Raw genomic sequence first — 21,913 nt, 5'->3', positions numbered from 1 at the left:
AAGTTCTTACTGTATTGTGAAACAGGAAGTTAAGGACTTTGTATAAATGACATTATCAGTAGCTCCTCAAACTCAGGAAAGAGTCTGCTGTTGTGCACTGCCCCCCTCCCCCCACCCCCAGTGTCATTCAAAAGAGATAAGAAGCAAACTCTGCTCATATGCTCTCAAGCTTAGAACTGCATTTCTGTTGGATCTGTTCTTCCCTGGGGATACAGAACCATGTGGTGGGTGGTGGGAACAGCATCTATTTTTTCTGAGACCATGGCTCTTTCCTTTCAGCCTGTCTGCCAGCACCCTGACTGTGTCCTCAGGAAGCAGCCGTGGATCCCTGGCCTCCAGCAGGGGCTCATTGGCCTCCAGCCGTGGCTCCCTCAGCTCCATCAGCTTCACAGACATATATGGTCTCCCACAGTATGAGAAGGCCGATGCTGAGTGTGGCCAGCTTCTGCGCTTCGATTTGATCCCGTTTGATTCACTGGGGCGTGATGTCCCCTTGACAGACCCACAAAGCCACTCAGGCTTTCACAAGCAGAGGAGGTCCCTGGATACACCCCAGTCTCTGGCCTCACTATCCTCTCGCTCCTCCTTGTCCTCTCTGTCACCCCCCAGCTCTCCTTTAGACACACCCTTCCTCCCAGCTTCAAGGGACTCCCCTCTGGCACAGATGACTGACAGCTTTGAGGTGGCAGGCCTGGGAACACTGGACAGACTGCGGTCACAGGCCTCTACTTTAGGAGATGAAGATTTGCAGGGAACTGCAACACTTCAGCGACATGGAATCTCTGTAGATGGAGAAGGACCCCGTGAGCGAGGACCTCAACTTATGGCTCCCACTAGTGGAAGTAAGTGGTGATAAGAAGAGAGGCCTGAGTTTCGGGAGGGAGGGGACATGAATGTAACCTATGGCTTTAAAGCTAGTGACTTTCAAGTTGATGGTGAGGTATTAGTTTTGTAATATTGATAGGGCTAGGATGAATCCAAATCTTCACTAGTCTTTTCTTTCTGTGTCAGGAAAGAATAACACTGTATTTGGCTTATTTATAGAATGTACTTAATTGCTAAAAGTTAACATTAAAAACTACATAGTTAGGGCTGGAGAGATGGCTCAGTGGTTAAGAGCACAGTCTGCTCTTCCAAAGGTCCTGAATTCAATTTCCAGCAACCACATGGTGGCTCAAAACTCATCTATAATGAGATCTGGTGCCATCTTCTGGCCTGCAGGCATATATGCAGGAAGAGTACTGTATAATAAATAGTCTTCCATATTCAAAGGCAAGTAAACAGATAATAGGACCTCAATATACTTTACAGAGTATTTGCTGAGGTGGAACTTCCTGTGTATGCTCCCTTCAGATCATCATGTAGATTTGCATCTGATTGTATGCTGGGTGAAATATCTACCTCCTCTGTCACTTTGACTTATCTCTTTAGTCATATGCCCTTAATTCCAAGTATATAATTCTAACAATAGTGAAACTAATTCTGTGCCATTTCAGAAGACACTCAAACTGACCCTACATCATTTCTCACTGTTCTCCAGATGGGGTCCCACCAGACTATATAGGAAACTTTATCTACTCAGCTATGTTAGTCCAACCCCTTATTGATACTGCAATGCTGTTTGAGAAATTATTGAGTACGGTAACATAACACCCAAAATTCAGCCCATGTATTTAACTTTTATTTGTACAGAAAAATAAAGTTCTAGATATTTAATTTAGATTAGCACTAGATAACTTATATAGCATAAACAGTCTTTCCTCCTTCCCCTGAGGGAAATTTAGAAATGTCTGAAGGAACATTGAGCTCTCACAACTGGATAGAGAGGATACTCTGGCACCTAGTGGATTGAGGCTAGGGAAGTTGTTAAACCTGCTATAGCACACAGCACAGCTGCATGACAGCAAAAATGATTTAGCCCAAGATGTCAGTAGCATGGAGGCTGAGAATATTGAGAGGCATTCTATTGGTTATGTATGCAACAGAGGCTGATAAATAAAACTAGAATATATAGCATTGCGGTGCAGTAGAAATGGTTTCAAATAAGCAGCCTGAAGGCCAAGATTCTGTTCCCTGTCATGTAGATCACGAGTAATGTGATCTTCCTTGAATTGTCCTACTTTTTTTGCCCTTAAAAAAAAGGTGATATTTATGGTTTCTTCCATTTGCCACTATTTTGTTACCTAAGAGTTGAATGGACTGATAGATCAGTTGATCTTTCACTTAGCTTATCTATAATATAGCACAGTCTGCTAGTATTTACATGTTAACCTGGAGATCATTATGTTCTGAGTTGCCTCTTGGCTTTTGACACCTCTGTTATTTTGGTGTCTTATCCCATGTTTTCAAACACACTTGTATGTCCCTTGATACATTGTTTCTGTAACTCACACATCCAGGTAAACTTTATTTCTTTTATTCTTCTTTATAATTACAGATTCTTTACTCCATACTTATTTCTTTTAAAAGAAATGAAATAATTACAGAATTGCACATATATCTTGATAAAACTCATCTTTCTTCTAGTGCTCAGCCCCCTTATTATGTTCTCTTTAAAAGTTGAAATTCAAGAATATTAGTTTGGTTATGCAGAAAGTCTACATGAGGACCCTCTGGGCCAAGGCAAAGACAGGTTCTGAGGGAGAAGAGCTACATTAATTTCTGATCCTGATTTCTTTAGTTTTCTTTCTTGTGCTGTGGAAGACATTGATTGTCATGTTCCAGCAAATTAGACTAGAAGGGTTTTGCTTCATCTACATTTAGGGACTGACACATGGTAGAAGATTCCTGGATGACACTGTAAATTGACTTGTGTCTTTAGGAATTTGACATAATTAACAGAATCAGTTCCTGGGTCCTGCTAGGTACTTCAGGAATCCTAATCAGGGAGACTGATTTCAAGCTTAGGCATATGGGGGACCCTTACTTTCATGCTTTGGCAACTCCAGATCCTAGAATTGTGATAGCATTCAAGCATGCTTATTAGATACACCTCATCCCATCATCTAGTGATGCAATTCCCTCCAGTTTTCAGCCTTATTCTGGAAAATCCAAGTTTGGCTTCAAGCTAGTTTAGTAAGATAAAGTTTTGCTAAGATAAAAATCTAAATTGCCCAACCTAGAAGGCAGGATTTTCCCCTTGATGCCCTAAGGCAGTCAAGATAGACAGATGGCAAGATAGCAAAGTAGACTATAATTCTGGACATTTTTTACATTTTTACCACAGTTTTGTCTTCCTGGATTCTTAAAGTTAAATGTATCCTGATTTTGAAATATTTTACTTTTTTTCAAGCTAAAATCCATAAAATTTCTTTTGAGTTTGCTATTTATTGATGACTTTATTATACATACCCTGTTTAAAATTATCTGCTGAAATCTTATACTTTTTACTCTGTGATTTTTTTTTTCTCTTCTCATGCTGCTCCACAGAAACATTTACTGTAAGTGGCTTTGGTATTCTCCTTAATCCCCTTTGTTGCTCAGGCTGCGGGCACACTTTCATAGTGACTACATGCTTAGGGTGGCTGGGGATGGTAGCTTATTGATTGTCATTATCATTATTATTTCACTGTGGTTATTCACAATAATGTAAGAACTTTTTCAAAAAGCTTTGAGTGTTTATTTCCTATATGTATTTCTCTCCAAAATGTCATAGTATTCATTATTTTAATATGTCAGCTGGCAGCTTTGGCTATGATGTAATTTTCAGGATTTTTTTTTCACCTTCATATCAAGCAGTATTTTTTTATGTTCCTTGCTTTTCATGTCTATCTGTCTATCTTTAATAAGGAAGGAACAGTGTGATTCTTTGTTTGATTGGTTTTGTTTTTAATGAATGGGTAAAAGATTTTCTATTTCCTGCATCATTTGTACTACTTCCCGAGTCAGTCTTGATGTCCTAGAGCTTTGAGTATGTAATATGGAAGTTGCTCTGTCGTTTTGCAGTCAGGGTACCTGATGAAGTTACTCCCTGTTGCTCTGTGAGTTCAGTGACTCAGTCTGAGCTTTCAGTGTCTGTCCTCTCTGAATGGACTCCCATTGTAATGATGAGGGAAAAAATGGTTAGAGCTGTAGGACTCTGGAAGTGGGAGGATTGTTACCTAGTGCTATTTCCCCAAATGGATTTTAAACTGGATGGAGGAAGCATCTTTGGTAAATGTTAGGATATGGGGTGGAAACAGACATTGGTTTCACATCAAGAGATCTGTAATGTAGAGCTTCAGATAGCAGAACATTCCACATGCAGTTAGGACTGGGTTCATTTCATGGGCCAGGGACAAAGACAGTAGCAGAGCGTCAGAGGTCTAGTTAAAATTTGAGTTTTATCCTCCAGCTTCTGTCCTTGGCTGATCAGAGCAGAAGTACCTTAACCCCATAGTTGGTACTACAGACAACTAGAAGGCCAGATTTTGTTTCCAATTGACATTGATAGACCTTTGGTCTACTAATTGTCTGCTTAATGTGCTTGGGTTTAGTTGTTATGGGTAGTAATTTGCTTAAAAAGAGAGGTGGCAGGGTTGTCATTGGACTCATTCTTTTCCATAGTTCAGAATGTCAAGTTTTCAGTTTCTGAACCTTGAATAGTCAAAAAGAAGCATAGCGAATCCAGATACTTGTATTATTAGCAAGTAGCAGCATGAAGTCCAAGCAGTTGTTAGCTTGGGGAACCATATTTATTCTGTACTTTAACAAATTATGTCCCCTGTAAAATATAAGGTCCTGTATGTATAATCACATGTAACATGTATTGGTTTTGTTTAAAGGAAGACTTTTCAGTGAAAGAAGGGTACACTTGCTAAGAAAATGTCAGTGATTACTTTTGGCTCTTAAAAGTAGATCTGAGCTGGGTTCAGTGCCACGTGCCTGTAATCCTAGCACTCACGGAGGCAGAGAAAGGTGGATCGCTATGAGTTTGAGACCAGCCTGGTCTACAAAGCAAGTCCAGACAGCCAAGGCTACACAGAGAAACTCTGTCTCAGAAAAATAAAATAGATATGAAAGATAAAAATCAAATACTCAGCATTCTGACCTGGGAAAGCAATCCCAGAAGCCAGTCTAGGCCAGGTTGGCTAAGGAGGCTACTGCATTCAGATCAACAGAGAAATGTCTGTCCCCGTGCAAGCCTCAGGTCTCCAAGACAGTGTTTCCAAAGGTTGAATCCGTGTCTTTGACTTGAAGATCATTGAATTTTGTTAGGATATATTTGGATAATATTTAAAAAGTGACCATAAAAATAATATCAAATAGGTTTATTGTGTAAAATATAGAGAATAACAAACAGCATAAATAAGAAAAGTGAAAAACAACACCTCTCAATGCAGTTGCTGTTCTTCTGGGTCTGAGTGTCTTTGTTATTTTTTTGGAAATATTTTTACATTTTAATCAATTAGAACATTATGTATTACATAACATCATGATATCTTTGAACAAAGTGTGTTTTGAGATTCTTTTTCTCTTCATCTTCTCCAGACCCCTACTACCTCTATCCCCTCCTTGTAGTCTCTCCCTCCCAGACTCTTTTAAGGGTTCCCCACTTTTGTCATATTATGCTCTATATGCTCATCATCAAAGGGAAAATACAAGATATATGAATCCAAATTATTTCTAGACAGGTAAGAGATTTGTTTAAGAAAATGCTATTGCCAGCCATAATGGTGCATACCATAATCCCAGCATGTAGGAGGATAGGAAACATCTCAAGTTCAAAGAGCCAGGATAACATAGTAAGCCTCTGCCTTAAAAAAAAAAAAAAAAGCCAGAAGTAGTACCCAGAAGTTTGTTGCTTTTGTTTGCTTTTGGTTTTCAATATTAAAGAAAATCATGCACAGTGTCTATCTGCATGCACATGCCATCGCTTGTCTCTTGACTTCTCAGCACTCTACCATAGATGTACCGGCCTCCCTAGCTGCTGTCACCTCTTGATCAAGGTGTATGCCTTTTTTTTTTTTTTTTGTAGCAGTGACCCTACGAGAAGACAGCGCCAAGAGGATGGAGAGGAGAACACGCCGTGTTTCTACATGCCTGTCAGATTATTCCCTTGCCAGTGACAGTGGGGTATTTGAACCTCTAACAAAAAGGTTAGGAGCTGACCACCTTGCTTCCTCATCCCTAAGTACACTAGCCAGAGCTTATTATTGGTATTTACACCAAGAATCTATGTAGAAATAGATTCTGAACTTTGTTTATGGCCCATATATATTTTCCTAACCTCCATTAATCTTTGGGAGGTTGGACCTTAGAACCCTGTGGGGGAAACACCTGTGGCTTATGTGTGTCATTTGGAGGCTGGCTGTTATTGTGTTGTTCTGAAATGGCTTCCCCCCCCCCCTCATCCTGGCAAGTAGATCTAAAAAAGAGCAAATATGTAAAATGCACACAAGGGACCTGCATTCCTAGCAATGAAGTTCCCTCTCTCTTCTTTCTTTAGCTATAGGGAGCCCCTTGTGGTGAAAAACAAAGTTGGGAAAAGTTCATCTTATTGAATATCTTTGCTGTCATTGCTTCTATGTACAGTTGTAAAACTCAAGTATATGTAAAGACATTTTAGTCATTGCAATTTTTTTTGAAAGTTCACTTTTTGAACACTGCCTTTAGTGTCACATGGGGTTTTTTTCAAGAGGTATGCAATTATTTTCCAAAACAAAGTAAAACCCCAGAACAACACAAACAAGAATCAGGACATCTATTGCTGTAGCTCAAACCTATTATTTCAGCAATGTGGAGGCTGAGATAGGAAAAAAAAATGCCACAAGTTTAAGGAAATCTTGGGTTATAAACTGAGTTCTGGGCTAACCTGGGCTAAGATAGCAAGACCCTCTCTAAAAACAGAGAGATAGTCTGGAAAGATGGCTCAGTGATTTAGAGCAGTTGATACTCTTTGCAGGGGATCCAGTTTCAGTTTTCAGTGTTCCACAGGACTGCTCACAAGCCTCTGTTACTCCATCTCCAGGATTTCATTGCCCTCTTCTGGCTTTCATGGACACTTAATATGTGTTGTGTATATACTGATACTCAGGAAAACATTTACATACATAAAATAAAAATAAGTAAGTTTTTTTAAAACCAAGAGAGAGATAAAGAGAGAAGTTTGTGGTCAGATACCCATTAGATAACTCATGATGGATCCTGGGGACCAGCCATGCCATTTGAGCCCCTTAGTGAACATATGTGCTTGAATCACAGTTTAATAAAGCTCTTCTCCATAAGGGACACCCTGAGCGTGAGAGAGCTTGTACGTACCTACAATGCTTAGGTCCTTTTGGAATAAACTTGATGAATTTACCATTATGCTTAGAAATGAAGATACTGAAGAGTCTGCTTTTGGAGACATGTATGGAAACAATGAGCCCCAGATCTATGTGGGATTTCTGTGAGTATAAAAGCCAGTGTCCTGCTGTTCTTCAAGATGCCCTGTGGAATGAGGCCTACTTGGGTGGTATTTTACCACCTTTGATACACCCAGTCACCTTTCAACCTTAAAGATGCCCTATAGATAGGGGGACTGATTCATGGTTCCCTTCTCCATGCATAAGTGAAGGGGGAGAGAGGGACTCCATGACCCAGGCGTTGCTGCCCCATTTTTGATAGCACCAGTATTACTTTTGTCTCAGATAAATTGACAATGGTAGAAGGCAGGAGAGAAAGAGAAAGGTGGCTGCATTTCATCACTGATATCACAGCTTAGAGTTGTGAGTCAGAAAGGTGGGAAACACAAAGTCTTGTCAAACTCACGATCTTAGGGCCATATTTTTATATTTCTGCTGCAAGTTGACAGTGTTCATCATAGTAAAGATAGCAGGATCTTCCCTTATCCCCAGAGTTGATCATTCAATATCTGTAACAGTATCATTTATAGATATCTAGCTACAGCTTCAGTAAAAGCAGGTGGCCATGATGTTTATATTGGCAGCACAGAATATTCAGGTCTCTGTAGTTTTGATTTGCCCATTCTTGTTATTCTGGTATAGATTTCTTAGTACTGATACTGTTGACAGTTAGAATCAGGTCATTGATTGTTTTGGTGTCCCATCTTGTGCACTGTAGGGTATTGAGTTATGCCTTTGACATCTATCTACTTGACACTCTCATTCCAGTTTTGATAATAAGAAATGCTTAGAGATATCACCAATGTCCCTTGGGAGTAAAATAAGGTAAAATGCTCCTCAGTAGACACTGTTTGCAGTTGAATCACAGGGTCATTTCCTCCAATGGGGAATTTACAGTCTATGAACTTGAGCTTTATTTTCTAGGCATGATAGTACAAATGAATATCTTCTTGTGCATGTGCTACAACTGAGGAACCTTGCTGGACTGATACTGAAGGAAGACTGCAAAATGTAAGTTGCCGTTATTGGAGACCTGGAAGATTTGTACAGCTACTGTTCTTCTGGCTTTCCTCTGTAAAGTACAGCTCACTGCCTATTCTGCTCAGCAGTTCATGGAGGGGAAATGTGGTTTGGGAACCTGAATTTTCAGTAAACAATAGGGAACATCTATCTAAAGTACAAAGGAATATATTATGTGTGTACATATATATATATATATATATATATATATATATATATATATATATATATAATGTATATATATATATAAAATCTTTATTAGTTGAGGCATTTGGTATACTGTTTTGCTTCCAAAGAAGAGCCTGTCACTGGCAATGTTGAGGATTACACTGTGGTGCTTGTGCAAGCCCACCCAACTCTGTGATCCTATGATGTGTATAAAGAGGCCTGAGACTGGGTTCAAGGGGTTCTTGGCTAAGGACTGGAGCAGGAAATGGGAACTGGGACCATTTGGCAGTCAGCTAGTGATCTTGGCCTCAGTGACAGAATTGCTGCCTCTCTGTGTTTTGTGACCCTAGGTGGGTGCTCATGGAGGGTCTCCCTAAGGTGGGTGACTGCTGATAATGGTCCATTCAAATCTAAGGTAACCAATCCCATCCATTCTTGTGAACCAGCTTTGTAAACATGAAGATCCATACTGGGATTCAGCTCACCTGGTGAAGCATACAACAGTGGTCACAAATATTTCATCCCTCTCAACTATTTGCCAAGTCCCAGCCTGGGGGTAGAAAGCACAGACTGCACCTCTGTGGATGCTAGAACTGTAAGGAGAGGGCAGAAGAGCTCTAGCTGAAAGCATGTGTCCAGTACAGCCTCAAAGCCCAGAGTCTTATTTTGGCCAATCAGTCATGCTCCATCCAATCTACAGAGACACATTAGTTCTTTGGACATGGAGGATGGGAACCACACTGGTGTCATACCAGTAAGTGAGCATATTAGTCAATGCTGCTAACCCAGTGTGTTTTCTCCCCTCTGTTTTCAGCCACATCCGTGTCTACTTGCCCCCACTCGACTCTGGAACTCCAAGCACCTACTGTTCCAAGTCTCTGGAATTCCAAGCTCCACTGGTGTTTAATGAACTGTTTAGAATCCCTGTGCATTCCAGCATGTTGACACTGAAATCGCTACAGTTATATGTGTGTTCAGTGAATCCTCAGCTACAGGAAGAACTGCTGGTACATGTGGCAGCAAGGCCTTTGCTCACTCATATGGTGCTCTCCTTCCCCTCTCTTTTCCACTTCTCCCTGTTTTATGACGCTTATTTTCTTTCTTTCTTCCTCCATATCTTCTTTGTTCCTAATTTCATTTTTACTTTCTTTTTTATGCTTACTAATGTATTTTGTGTGTGTGTGTGTGTGTGTGTGTGTGTGTGTGTGTGTGTGTGTAGAGGAAGGAAAGTACAGGTGAAGATGTACATGCTATAGTGCATATCTGTGTCAGAGAAAAGCTTTTAATTGTCTTTCTTCCACCGTGCGGGTTCTGGCAGTCAAATTTGATATTTTAAGGGACCACAGTTATGGAATAAAACCATTAAGGACTGGTTCTGGCTTTTATTTTAATACCCATGCAGGGCATTTCTCAGATAAACTTGGCCGACTGTAATAGTTCAAGCGACATGCAGCTGCGCTGGTATCCTGTGCAGGTCTTTGCCAGCCCTGAGCCACCTAGGTCAAAAGAGCCTGTGCAAGTTATGGAGAGTGCTCCTCAGGACACCATGAATGCCAGCTCCGGAAAGACGGTACATGGCCCTGGCTCCAGAGCCAATCTTTTATGGCTATTTTCTTGACTTTAAGACTGGCTTTGCTCCAGGAACTCATTTCTAAGAAGATTCCTTGTAGACTTCAAGTCAGCATAAGTTATCAATGAAAGAGTTTCAGGGGAAGGAATTGGGTGGAAACATGGTAATATACAAGACCACTTCCTGAAAATGGATTTTTAATGCAAACATATTCCATGATCACTACTTTTATATAAATTTGTAGACACAAAGCTATCAGCACAGGATGAACAGTGTCTTGCTATGAATGGTGTGGTCTGTTCTCCTGTGTGGCCAAGAGGTTAAGCAGAAGCATCCTTTTCTTCTTCAGGATGCAGTAACAGTGCTGCTGGCCAGAACCACAGCACAGCTACGAGCTGTGGAAAGAGAGCTGGCTGAGGAGCGTGTGAAGCTGGAGTATACTGAGGAGGAGATCCTGGAGATGGAGCATAAGGAAGAGCAGGGTGAGGCTGTGTCTGAAAGGTGAGTGGCTAGTCCCCTGCCCTCCTAAGTCTGCAGGAAGAGGCAGAATTCTATACAATAACTTGGGGAGGTAAAGTGACGTTTCTGAAGATAGTCTAGCCTGCCCAGTGCCAGCCAACATGGCCCTCAGGTGAATGTTTCTGCATGGAAGTCTCTTTTCTCCTCTTTGCATCTCTAGAATGTGCTGGGTAGTGCTACCATACCATTGCTTAGGAGCCATATTCCGGTGGGCAATTTCATGGTGATATGACTAAAAGAAATACCCTGAACTCTGTACCCAGTCATCTTTCTTTAATTCCAGAATTTCTTTTCAGGACTCCTCTCTGATGAGACTAATGATAACAAAGTCCCTCCCCATTTTGGTTTTGGGAGATGGGCTCTTGGTGCTAAGCCCAGGGTAGGTTGGAGTTCTCTTGCCTTAGCCTTTTGAGTGCTAGTATTATAGACATATGCCACCATGCCTGACTGAAAGTTCCTTTCATTTTCTGTTGTTGTTTGTTTGTTTCATTTCTTTTAGGGTACTGGAAATTATCTAATGTTTTGTACATTCTGGGCTACATTCCCACTATTGGTTGTTGTTAAAACCCAGCATATTGAAATTTAATCTATCTGCCATTTACAGTGTACAAGTCACTAATTTGGGGTATAATTGCAGTATGCCATTTCCACCATTGTCAGTTGTGGAGAATTTTCATGAAACAAAAAGTCTCCCACATATACTAGCCATCACTCCCATTCCTCCTTCCCTCTGACCATCTTCAATCACAAATCCATGTGGACTTGCCTCTAATTGTTGATGTTAGTTTAAAAAAAACTTTATTTACATTTCTTATATCTTTTTCTCCCTACTCCACCCCAACACCAGGTAGGAGAGAGAAAAGGTTAGTGGGAGAGGGGGTGCAAATCTTTCTTAGCTGCGTCTTGCTGGTTAGGGTCATCAGGTTCCTTGGAGTCACTCCAAACCTCGTTTCAGGAGATCTCCAACTTTTTGTTTCACAACAGCAACCAGGAGCAGGAAGAGGGAAGCAAGAGCATCCTTGTTCTTTCTCGCCTCCATGCTCTGGGCTCTGGCATTTATTCTTTCTCCAGGGTCCTCAGGTTCAAACTATCTGCATCTGGCAAAGACCTCCTCTCAGAGCTGACATGAGGCAAATAGTCTGCTGCTGTGGACCATCTGAATCAGTCCCACATTCCACACCTAGGAAAAAAACAAAACCATGTTTATATCCACAACATCTTATGGACACACTCTTCAGTGGAAGCATATAATCACATAACCAAGCAGCATCTCTTTCCACTGCTGCTTGAAGTGGTCCATCAAGGACTCATTGGCTATAAAGACCTGTGGGAAATAGATGAATAGTTCCGGTGAATGAGCACCACTGGTGAAGTGGCTTGTCTGACCCTTTATGGAGGCACTTACATGTTGAATTCCTTCTACAGATTTCCAAAAAGAGTATCGTCTTTGTGAAGCTTACTGTTTCTTCACATGTTCTTGAATTTAGTTTAGACATGAATATGCTTTTGGAGTACCTGGCACAGGAATAACGTATTCTGTTCATGATTAAACACAAGTTCTGTGGGATCTTCTAGTGGAGTTTTTGGTATCTTAAATGACTCCAATTGGGTGATGGAGAAAAATAAGACCATTAATGAAAAGCCTTGAACTACTGTCTTCCTTAGAAAACAGAAAGATTCCTGCTTTATGAGAACAAGAGCTGTCTTTAGTTATTGGAAATGAATGGGTTTTCTCTTTCTGCTACTCTGCCCTGCAAACAGCCATGAAAGTTATCACCTCTGATGAGCTTTTCATGGGCTGTTGCAATATTTACCTTTAGGAGTTGGCAGGCTGACTTAGTTGATAGTGGCTGTAGCAACTGCACCCAGACCAGCCCCCACTACCCAGACTCCTGTTACATTGGTGTGGACTCCAACCATGGGCATGTGTTTACTGGCCAGGCAGATTCTTACAACCCTGAGAAACTTCAACCCCTGCCTGTTAAGGTAAGTAAAAAGTATCAAAGGGGCCTTTGAATGTATAGTGCCTGGCCAGTCCTAGAAGGAAAGAGGGTGTGTCCCTCTATATTATGGGAAGTGTGAGGGGAAGGGTAGAAGAGAAGCAGATGCACTTCAGGAAGCTAGACTGATGTGCTCACTGATGTAGGAGTAGAATATGCATTCATTAGTAGCTATGCCTATTGGGTATTAGTGGGTACGGATATGTGTTGCATTTGAAAGTAATAGCTAAGTAAGGGTTCCATATTATTGAATGCTGAACAGTAGCATTACCTAAGATGTGTAAGGGATTAATGTGGGCTCAGCAGGTCCTACAGAATGTCCATCACTGTAGATTACAAGAAAAGGACAGCTGTAACTTAAATAGGGATCTTTTGTACCATTCTGTGGTGATCCCTTCCCATCTTCAGAGACAAATAAATTTTGAGCAGTTGACACTGTAACTATACCTCACTGAAATGTTATTACCATAACTATTAAATGTATGAAAACATGCTACAATGGTGGTCCCTGAAACAACATGTATGAACTCTTCTCTTAGGTAGTTTCTTAATCTGCCGCTTTTGCAGCAGATTAAAGTGCTTGTTTTAGAGTAGATCTCCAGAAATTATTATTGTCTACTGTTTACAACCTTGAAAAGTAAAAGCTACCAAAAGAGGGGCTAAGAAGACTATATTTATACTCTCCCCCTTCTTACTTTATTCACATTTATATTTTAGAAAGGGCAGGGTAGTAAGATGGTATAGTTGCTATGGAAAATGACATGGCAGCTCTTCAAATCTGTTCATGGTGGCTCATTCTTTTCATCCCACCATTTGAGAAGATAAGGAGGAAGATTGCTTCATGTTCAAGACGAACATAAACTAAATAATGAGTTTCAGGCTTGCCTGGACTGTGTAGCTAGACCATGTCTCCAAAAATAGAGAGCTAATAGGAGTAGGGAGGGAGAAAATAAACTACTGTACATTTCAGCAATGCTGCTTCTGGTAATAGGTATAAAAAGACAGGTGGACCAACAGAGCAGAAAGAAACTTCAGAAAAGAGGTTATTTATGCTAAATGTACTGCTTGTGTATGAAGAAGTCAGAGTAACAAAAACCCTACTACCTAGGTTGACAAGGAAACCACTACAGAAGACCTTTTCCCAGAGGAAGCAGTGAGTCTTCTAAAGGACCGGCCTAGCCGTCGGGCCCGTGGCTCTCCTTTTGTCCGCAGCAGCACCATTGTGCGCTCACAGACTTTCTCACCAGGGGCAAGGAGCCAGTATGTTTGCAGGGTGAGCTGAAATTCTTTTATCCTTATGTGCAGTATTTTCTTCTTCATTCCCTTTGTCTTGTTCTCATTTTTACTATCTCTGCTAAGAAGACATGTACATTATCTCAAGCCATACCAGTGAATGAATGAACAACATGTATGAGTAAAGATAAAATGAATTCTGGGCACTTATCTTGCCACCTGGCCCTGAGCCTTTTGAAATATGGATTTCCTCTGAATTCTACCTCCCACAGATTTTCACTGGTGGATATTGTGACATCACACTCAAAAACAGCAAATCAAAATGGGAACTGTCTTGAGTTTGATAGAAATCTGTAGATTGCACTAGCATGTTCTCCTCATTCTCAGAAGTCCTGAAGTGTAGTCACATGGCTGAGCAGCATGTTGCCAGCCCATTTGAGTCCTGTAGGCTCTAAGGAGAATGTTTCAATTCATCCACATGGAAACTATCATTTGTGGAATGGTGGAGATAAGCAAATTGCTGTGGAATGCTCCTCTAAATACTGATACTCAGATCCAACTCCTAGAGGCTTGTCACTGGTCACAGGTTGGACCTGAGAATTAAAGCTTTTAGAAGCTCTGATGTGTACATGAAAGTGAAAACCCATAGGTAGGTGGATAGGTGGTCCACACCACTGTAGTCATTGAAAGGAGGACAATGAATTTGAGCTGATCAGGCAGTACCAGGATGACAGTAACACCATTGATGTAGACAGTGAAATGATTTTGTAGGGAAAATGGTCATGATGCCTATATGGGTAGTTTGACATCCTCATCTGAATACCATCATCATGGTCCCTCTTTAGCCTATGCTCCATCAGAACCACCAGGGAACATATTCAGGTGTTCTTTGACAATAGAGTGGTAGAAGTACAAAATTTGCTGCTTAAAGGAAGACTGGCAGTTGCAGGGTTGAGCTCTGTGCCCTAGCATGAAAGACTGCATTTGTTGGTGATGGTATTAGAAGCCTTGCTGTTTATGTGCATGTTGGTATAACCACAGGGCAAGTAAGCTTCCAAGCCAATGTGTTTCCTGAATATCTCTTATAAACTGGTATAGAAAATAAGGCTGGGAAAGCATGACTTGGTCACTCACACAGACAACCATTGATCCACCACCACCACATGATATCCGTAGGGGCTCCCATAAAGAAGTGTTCTTTATTTGCCTCTTTAAAACCACACCTTTCCCTTGACTGGCACAGCAGGGCTTGGTGAATGTTGGCTTGTCCTTCTAGCAGGAATGAGTCTCTTTCCAGAAAGCCATTTTACTAAAACCAGAAATAAACAACAAATGTGAATGATTGCTAAACAGTGAAACAAGCTGAAGATAGTACCTCCTTTCATAAGCATCTTACTTAATATCAAGTTGTAGTAGGTATAGATAGCAGAGAAGTATGATGGATCTCATCCATTTAGAGAGCCCATGTGATTAAGTTGACGAGCATGAAAAAGACCAGGTTGGCAGCTTGTTTTATTTTGTCTTTTGTTTCTCCTTAAAACTCTTTTTATAGGTCCAAAGACCTGGTCAAAGCATCAACAAAAAATTTAATGTGTTTTAAATGCCTGGGAGAAGACAAAAAAAAAGAATATAAAATGTCTAATAAAATTATTTCTGGATATGCTTTTTGTGCAGCTTTATCGTAGTGACAGTGACAGTTCAACACTGCCTAGGAAGTCCCCTTTTATACGAAACACTTTGGAAAGACGAACCCTTCGCTACAAACAGGTGTGTGCTACAGAAACTAATATGGAATCTTTAACAGCTGTGGTTTATTTGTATATTTACAAAAGTAAAGGTATTATTTTAGGAAATGCTTAAGGCCACATTTATTAAAAGACAATATTTTTATTCTTTAGAAAGTGTAATAGTGTCCTAATTCTATTAGTATTTCTTAAAGATTTTATATCATTTATGATCATTATATTCTTACATGTATTAAATGAATAATTGTTTCTACATGATTTTTTCCTTTTTGATAGGAGAGTATATAGAGTTTGGAAATTTTGGGCTTTTCTATGATTTATTTTTGCTTTTAATTATTTGAATATGTGTGGGAATATGTGCACATGTGACTGTAAATGCCAATGGGTACCTGATCCCCTAGGAACAGAGTTGTAGGCAGTTGTAAGCCACCTACCATGGGTACTGGAAACCCAACTCACATTCTTTGCAAGAAAAGTACATGGTGCTAACCACTTAATATCTCTCCAGTCTCTACATCTGAGTTTCATGACATACAGCATGCTTCTATAGCTTTTATTGCCTTTGTTGGCCAAAGGGTTTTTTTTTTCTTCTTTATATATTAAAAGCTAGCTTTAAAAGATGTAGTTTGTAAGGTAGTAGGTAATTCCCTGTCTTTTTTAGGCAAGCATCTTTTGGAATAAATATTGTAAAAATCCAAGATTTTCATGTGATATTGGTACTCAAATTAGTTGCAGAATAGAACATTTAGAAAGCATATAACTGAACTGCAGAAATTGTGTCTGAACGGCAACAGTATGAACATTTTGAAATGAGAAATTCTTTGTTACTGTCCTGTGCTCTTTTCTTGAGCACCATCCTTGACTTTGATCTGTTAGATGCCAGAAACACCAGTTTCCTGCTGTTATATTTAGCCGCAACCCCCCTTGTAAACTTTACTTAATTGGGTAACTTTTGTGTGTTGTCAGTCGTGCTTTTCAGATGCTAGTAAAAAAAATGAAGTCTCAAAACCAAAAACAAAAAAAAAAAAAAAAAAAACATTTTGCTACTTTAGACATACATTATCAAATGGCATTTCTAAAAGTGTGTGCTCATGTTTTATCCTGTCAGCTACATATGAGGGTCTGTTGATCTATACTTTGACAAACATAGTTGTAGGCTATTATTAAAGAAGATAATTTGATGTTCCTAATTATGATATTGAAGAAGATATTTAATTATTCCAAAATCAGATTTTTTAAATGTGAATGTGTGATAGGTCAGGCTTACAGTAATTCTCGTACCACAGCCATATCCTGTTAATTGTGGAAGAACCTTCTAGAATATGGGGCATGTACCAGCCCAAGCTGGTTGCATGCTCACTGGTGCCTTTTTCCTGCCTTCCACAGCCCTGCAGATCATCCCTGGCTGAGCTTATGGCCCGCACCTCTCTGGACCTGGAGCTGGACCTCCAGGCCTCAAGAACTCGTCAGAGGCAGCTGAATGAGGAGATCGGCACCCTCAGAGAGCTGAGGCAGCGTCTGGAAGACGCCCAGTTGCGGGGCCAGACTGACCTCCCAAACTGGGTGCTCCGAGATGACCGGTTCCGCAGCCTACTGAAGGAAGCAGAGAGGCAGGTAAGAGGGTCAAGAGCCTGCTCTGGACTCCCTCTACAATTCCCCAGCTATTGCTTATCCATGGTTGCCAACCTGAGCTCTAGTTGGCAGTGTTCCTATAATGATGTAGCAATTGAAAGGGTCCTGGCACTTGCTTTATGTAAATTTGTCCTACTATGTGCATTTGTGGTGGCACCAGTAGACACCTAGTGGTTCTTTGAGGAGAGTGAAGGGCACTAAGGTCTTCCTTGCCTTGTGTGGAAAATGTACTGGGGCCACATTCAGCCTGGTCTGGCTCCAGCCACCCCAGGCACTTCTTTGGAGATTTTCTCTGTAGATACAGATGAGGCAGGCCTTTCTTCTAGATCTCTGTGGCTGGTATTAAATCTTCTGGGCTCCCAAGATTGACGTGAACTCATTCATTCATTTTTTTTTTAAGTAACAGTAGATATTCTTGTTCATAAAACATTTCTATTGCAGACAAGACAGACTACACTTGACTACCATCAAGAACAAGTAGCTGAGAAGATGCTGAAGAAGGCCTCCAAGGAGATCTACCAGCTGCGAGGGCAGAACCACAAGGAGCCCATCCAAGTACAGACCTTTAGGTAGGTGGGGAATGAACCCTATGCCCAAGATTACTGCTCACTGCTTTCCTATCACCATGGTACCTGGATTAATATAAAAAGTATAGTCGCCAGGACTCAACTATAAGAAGCATGTCCTGCCACAAGTAGCATTTTGATGTTTTCTTCTGATGTTTATATTTTTATACTTTTTCATGCCACCTATAATCATAATATAGAAGCCTGTTGTTTAAAAATTAAAATATCCCTCAATGCTACATACTTTTATTTGAACATAATGTTTTATCTATAATTCACCTAGTTGCTCTATTTTATAACCTACTGCTGCTTTCTGAACATTTGCTACTGTAGGTAATTAATTTACATAATACACATCCTTGTCACCTTTTCTTTTTAAATTAACTTACATTTGAAGCAAAATCTACAAACTTCAAAGCATATGTATTATATAGTTGAGTTGTCATAGACTTAACTGTCATAGGAATCAAGCATTTATCAGTATCTTCTACTATCCCACATTAGAATCACCATTTTCTTAGATTAATTGCATAGATTATGTCTACCTGCAAAAGGAGTTAAAGCTTTTTGGGGAGAATTAATTGCATAATTAAATCTGTATTCTCAGTGGCTATGAAAAAATACAGTGAAATTCAGAAAACATGAACCTAACACATTTAAAACAGATCAATACCTTGCTGCATCAATAATGTCATGCTGTTACTCCCTCCATTTGGATTTCAAACACTATCATAATCCCCAAAGGAAAGTGCCTTATACCCATTTGATGGTAAAGCCCATCCCTATCCCTGAGCACTGCCAACCAGCCTTCTGCTCCCCTTCTTTCTTTATTTACCTCCTCTGGCTATGTCTGATTAATGAGATCATACACCATATAGTTTTCCCTGTCTTCCTCATTGCATTTAGCATCAGGCTTCTGAAGGTCATTCACATTGTACCATTTCCCTGTGTCAATCCTTTTTAATTGCTAAACACAATGTTTGACTTTTAGCCTTAATATTTTGAAATTTTTAATATCCATATCCTTGTCATAACCAGCGTTAAGTAGTATAACTTTCTGCCTTCAGTTATGATTTGGAGTTCATTCATTCATTAATATACGTCTCACCTTATTTATTTCTTAAAAAAAAACAAGAATTTCCTGTGTACCTACCATATACTAGTAAGAATTTTAGACAATAAATATAAGCGCATTATTAGGGCTTCATACATAAAGACAGTTGTCACTGTGATTTAAATTCAGCCCCTGCTACTGGGGATTGATTCTAGAACTTTACATAAAGTAGACATATACTCTGTCACTGAGCTACGTCATAGCCCTTTCAGATCTAATTCTAACATATAATTCTTTTCAATCCTAGGGAGAAGATAGCATTTTTTACAAGACCAAGGATTAACATACCTCCTCTCCCAGCTGATGATGTTTGATGTAGTGCATTGTGCACATGAAGTATTTATCTGCCTGTTTTATTTTCATGAAGTTCTTAGATTAGCTAAATTTGTCTTTAAAATATTTGTGCAAAGCTATTAATATACACATTTTGTAAAAAAACATATCTATACATATATATTTTATAATAGTGACGGCAACAGGGCTTGGTTTTTCCTTGTTGTGAAATTGACATCTCTGAAGACAGGTTATTTTATAACAGATCAAATATCATGTTAAGAAGTGTACAGTTTTTACACTGTTTTATTTGACTTAAAGGCTGGAAGACAGAAACGAAGTGAGTTCAGGCAAATTCACTGTATTGTAATTTATTTATAGTACTTTTTTTTCCTTGAAGGAAAATACTGACTTTAAGGTGTATTTTAAGACTGAAATTTTGTTCTTTAGTATTTGTCATGCAGTAGAATGGAACTTGGGGCCGGTTTTGTTTCTGACACCTGAAACGCAAACATTATGTGCTGATTTGTCACATGTATCAGTTTCTTATAGGTACATTTACCATGTATATTGTACACTTTCATTCTCTGTGTGTTATGTTAAAATATCAACTGCAGTGGTTCAGTCATAATCTGTAAGCTGTGTATGTGTTGTAGGGCTCAGTGTCCTGGGCACTGATGGCTCCTCATTGCTGTGTTGTCATCTAATGCATCTTTCTGTGCTTATCTGTACAAGTCACAAGCTGGCAACAGAGCTTCTAGCATCCCAGGTTTCAGCCTACCTGTCCACTGGTGACTGGTGGCTATTCACATTGCTTATGTTTGTCAAAGCATGTACAGCTATCTTTGATACCTCTGGCTGATCTGACAGACAGCAGGATGGGAGTGCTCTCCTGCTACCCTGCTGTTTTGTGAAGGAAAGTGAAAAGAGTGAATATAGCAGATACTAAAAGCAGAGATATAACCTTTGAAGGTGCTTTTGTGTGTGTGTGTGGAGAGAAGTGCATGTGGGTAATACGGCTTACCCAGCAAGTCATTGCAGGAGAATATTTGAGTTAAATCAGAATGCTTCTCTCATACTGGAGCTAACCAATGTTCCTCATAGAATCTTAGAACTAGCTCATGAGGGAAATTTTAATCTAATAAAAATATGCCATGATTCTTTTAAATGCCAAATAATTTAGTTTGACTAGCACACATTTGTTCTATGTAAGTGTGTATTACTTTCTGAGGCCTTGAAATGAAGTAATCATAGGAAATGTCAAAGAAAACAGAACTCTCTTCCTAGATCTTTCTTCCCCTCCTCAGAAATGTCCCTTTTAATCAGGTCTCCTTTCTCATCAGACTATAACCTCTTCCCTTGTATAACCCACTTTCATTTTTTGAGTTATTAAAAATGAATTTTGTTAAAAGCATTTCATTGACATGCGACCAACCACAGACAATGGAATTTGTCAGTGGTGGTTTAGACTGAAAACTTTGTTTTTTACAGTTGTCATCTCTTGCTATGCATTCCTGCTTCTAGCCTTGCTATTTTGACCCCCTCCCCATTTCCTTTTTGTATGAACCTATAATAGAGGTAGAGACCCAAGTTACCAGTACTTAGAGCACTGCCAAAAGCAAGCAGCATTGCTAAGCAGGCCCTCCCCCTATGCCTGCAGAATATTGGGATCCTAGCCTCCAGCCAGAACCAACTGTGGCTAACACTGCCCCACAGAGACGGCTCTTCCCAAGCCACTCTCAACCTGGAATGATGTAGCTTTTCTGCCAACCCAAATTAGGGAGCAGCTGAGGGAAAACAACTATGCTAGTACAAAAACTCCCAAGCATATTTTTCAGAAACATCACTGCCTACCTTATACCAATTTCTGTGGGGAGTCTTCCTGTTCTTGCCCAGCAAGAAACATATGCTACCCCTGTTTTAGGATCAGTCCAAGGAGGAGCACCTGACACCTTTACATCATATCTCTCCCTGCCATCTGGCTTTGTAACAGATGGAATGTGAATTGTGTTTAGGTGTACTGCATGGACTGTTTGCTGCCATAGGAGACGTGGTACCCAATACCCTCGTTTGCCTCCTCTTAGCAGTTGCCAACCTCTTAAAACCACCATGTCTGGAATATATTGTCTACTTCAGACAAATGAAGGACTGTGGGCATTAGGAGCTGGAGGGAGTTTCCATCTGCTGTGTGAGTTTGTATATATTCTTAGCCTGGTGAGAAAAAAAAAAAAAAAACTCCAGTCTCTGAGCAGCTCTGTTCATACAACATCCTGAATTCTACCACCAGGGTCTCTGAAACAGCACTACATATGAAAGGGAATTTGGTGTTTTGCTATATCTAATCATTGCATTGTCAGACTTTGGTGATTATTGCTGAAATAAGTAACCTTCTGTTGTGGGAATAAGTTATAATCAGTATTCATCTCTTTGTTTTGTCACTGTTCTCTATGATTGTGTAATTTGTATTGTTTGAAAGTATTTCTTCTATAAAATTAAACTAACCTGCCTTAAGAAGAAATGAAAGGAAATGTGTGGTTTGTTTCTTAAATTACATATAACTTAATGGAGACTTTTAAATAAACAAAAAAAAATGGTGCTGGAAATGTAGCTCAGTAGCAGGGTCTATACATATTTCACATGTACAAAGTCTTAGGCTCAGTCTCAACACCAACAAATAAATTAATAAAATAGAGACATTATATTAGTCAGGGTTCTCTAGAGAAACAACTGCTTATAGGATGAATCTGG

General features: G+C 39.9%; 1 protein-coding gene across 2 annotated transcripts in view; it reads left to right on the top strand.

The window, feature by feature from the left end:
- The window catches only part of Wwc3 (WWC family member 3), a 107,871-nt gene extending 86,186 nt beyond the window's left edge, over positions 1 to 21,685 (top strand). The window contains exons 11-23 of one of the 2 annotated variants that reach the window (XM_055613364.1): positions 280 to 842; positions 5,957 to 6,077; positions 7,295 to 7,369; positions 8,250 to 8,336; positions 9,328 to 9,520; positions 9,916 to 10,083; positions 10,433 to 10,584; positions 12,423 to 12,588; positions 13,711 to 13,875; positions 15,510 to 15,602; positions 16,967 to 17,194; positions 17,654 to 17,781; positions 19,140 to 21,685. In XM_055613364.1, coding sequence (XP_055469339.1) covers positions 280 to 842; positions 5,957 to 6,077; positions 7,295 to 7,369; positions 8,250 to 8,336; positions 9,328 to 9,520; positions 9,916 to 10,083; positions 10,433 to 10,584; positions 12,423 to 12,588; positions 13,711 to 13,875; positions 15,510 to 15,602; positions 16,967 to 17,194; positions 17,654 to 17,781; positions 19,140 to 19,206 — 2,206 coding nt within the window. In that variant the 3' untranslated portion in view covers positions 19,207 to 21,685. The remainder of the gene's footprint in view (positions 1 to 279; positions 843 to 5,956; positions 6,078 to 7,294; positions 7,370 to 8,249; positions 8,337 to 9,327; positions 9,521 to 9,915; positions 10,084 to 10,432; positions 10,585 to 12,422; positions 12,589 to 13,710; positions 13,876 to 15,509; positions 15,603 to 16,966; positions 17,195 to 17,653; positions 17,782 to 19,139) is intronic. The other variant, XM_055613365.1, reaches the window with a different exon arrangement.
- The last annotated feature ends 228 nt before the right edge of the window (positions 21,686 to 21,913 follow it).

This window comes from Psammomys obesus, unplaced genomic scaffold, assembly GCF_907164565.1.
Source record: "Psammomys obesus unplaced genomic scaffold, mPsaObe1.curated_primary_1811, whole genome shotgun sequence".
NCBI lineage: Eukaryota > Metazoa > Chordata > Mammalia > Rodentia > Muridae > Psammomys > Psammomys obesus.
The sequence above is the reverse complement of the archived record's forward strand: the minus strand, read 5'-3'. Positions and strand labels throughout refer to the sequence as shown.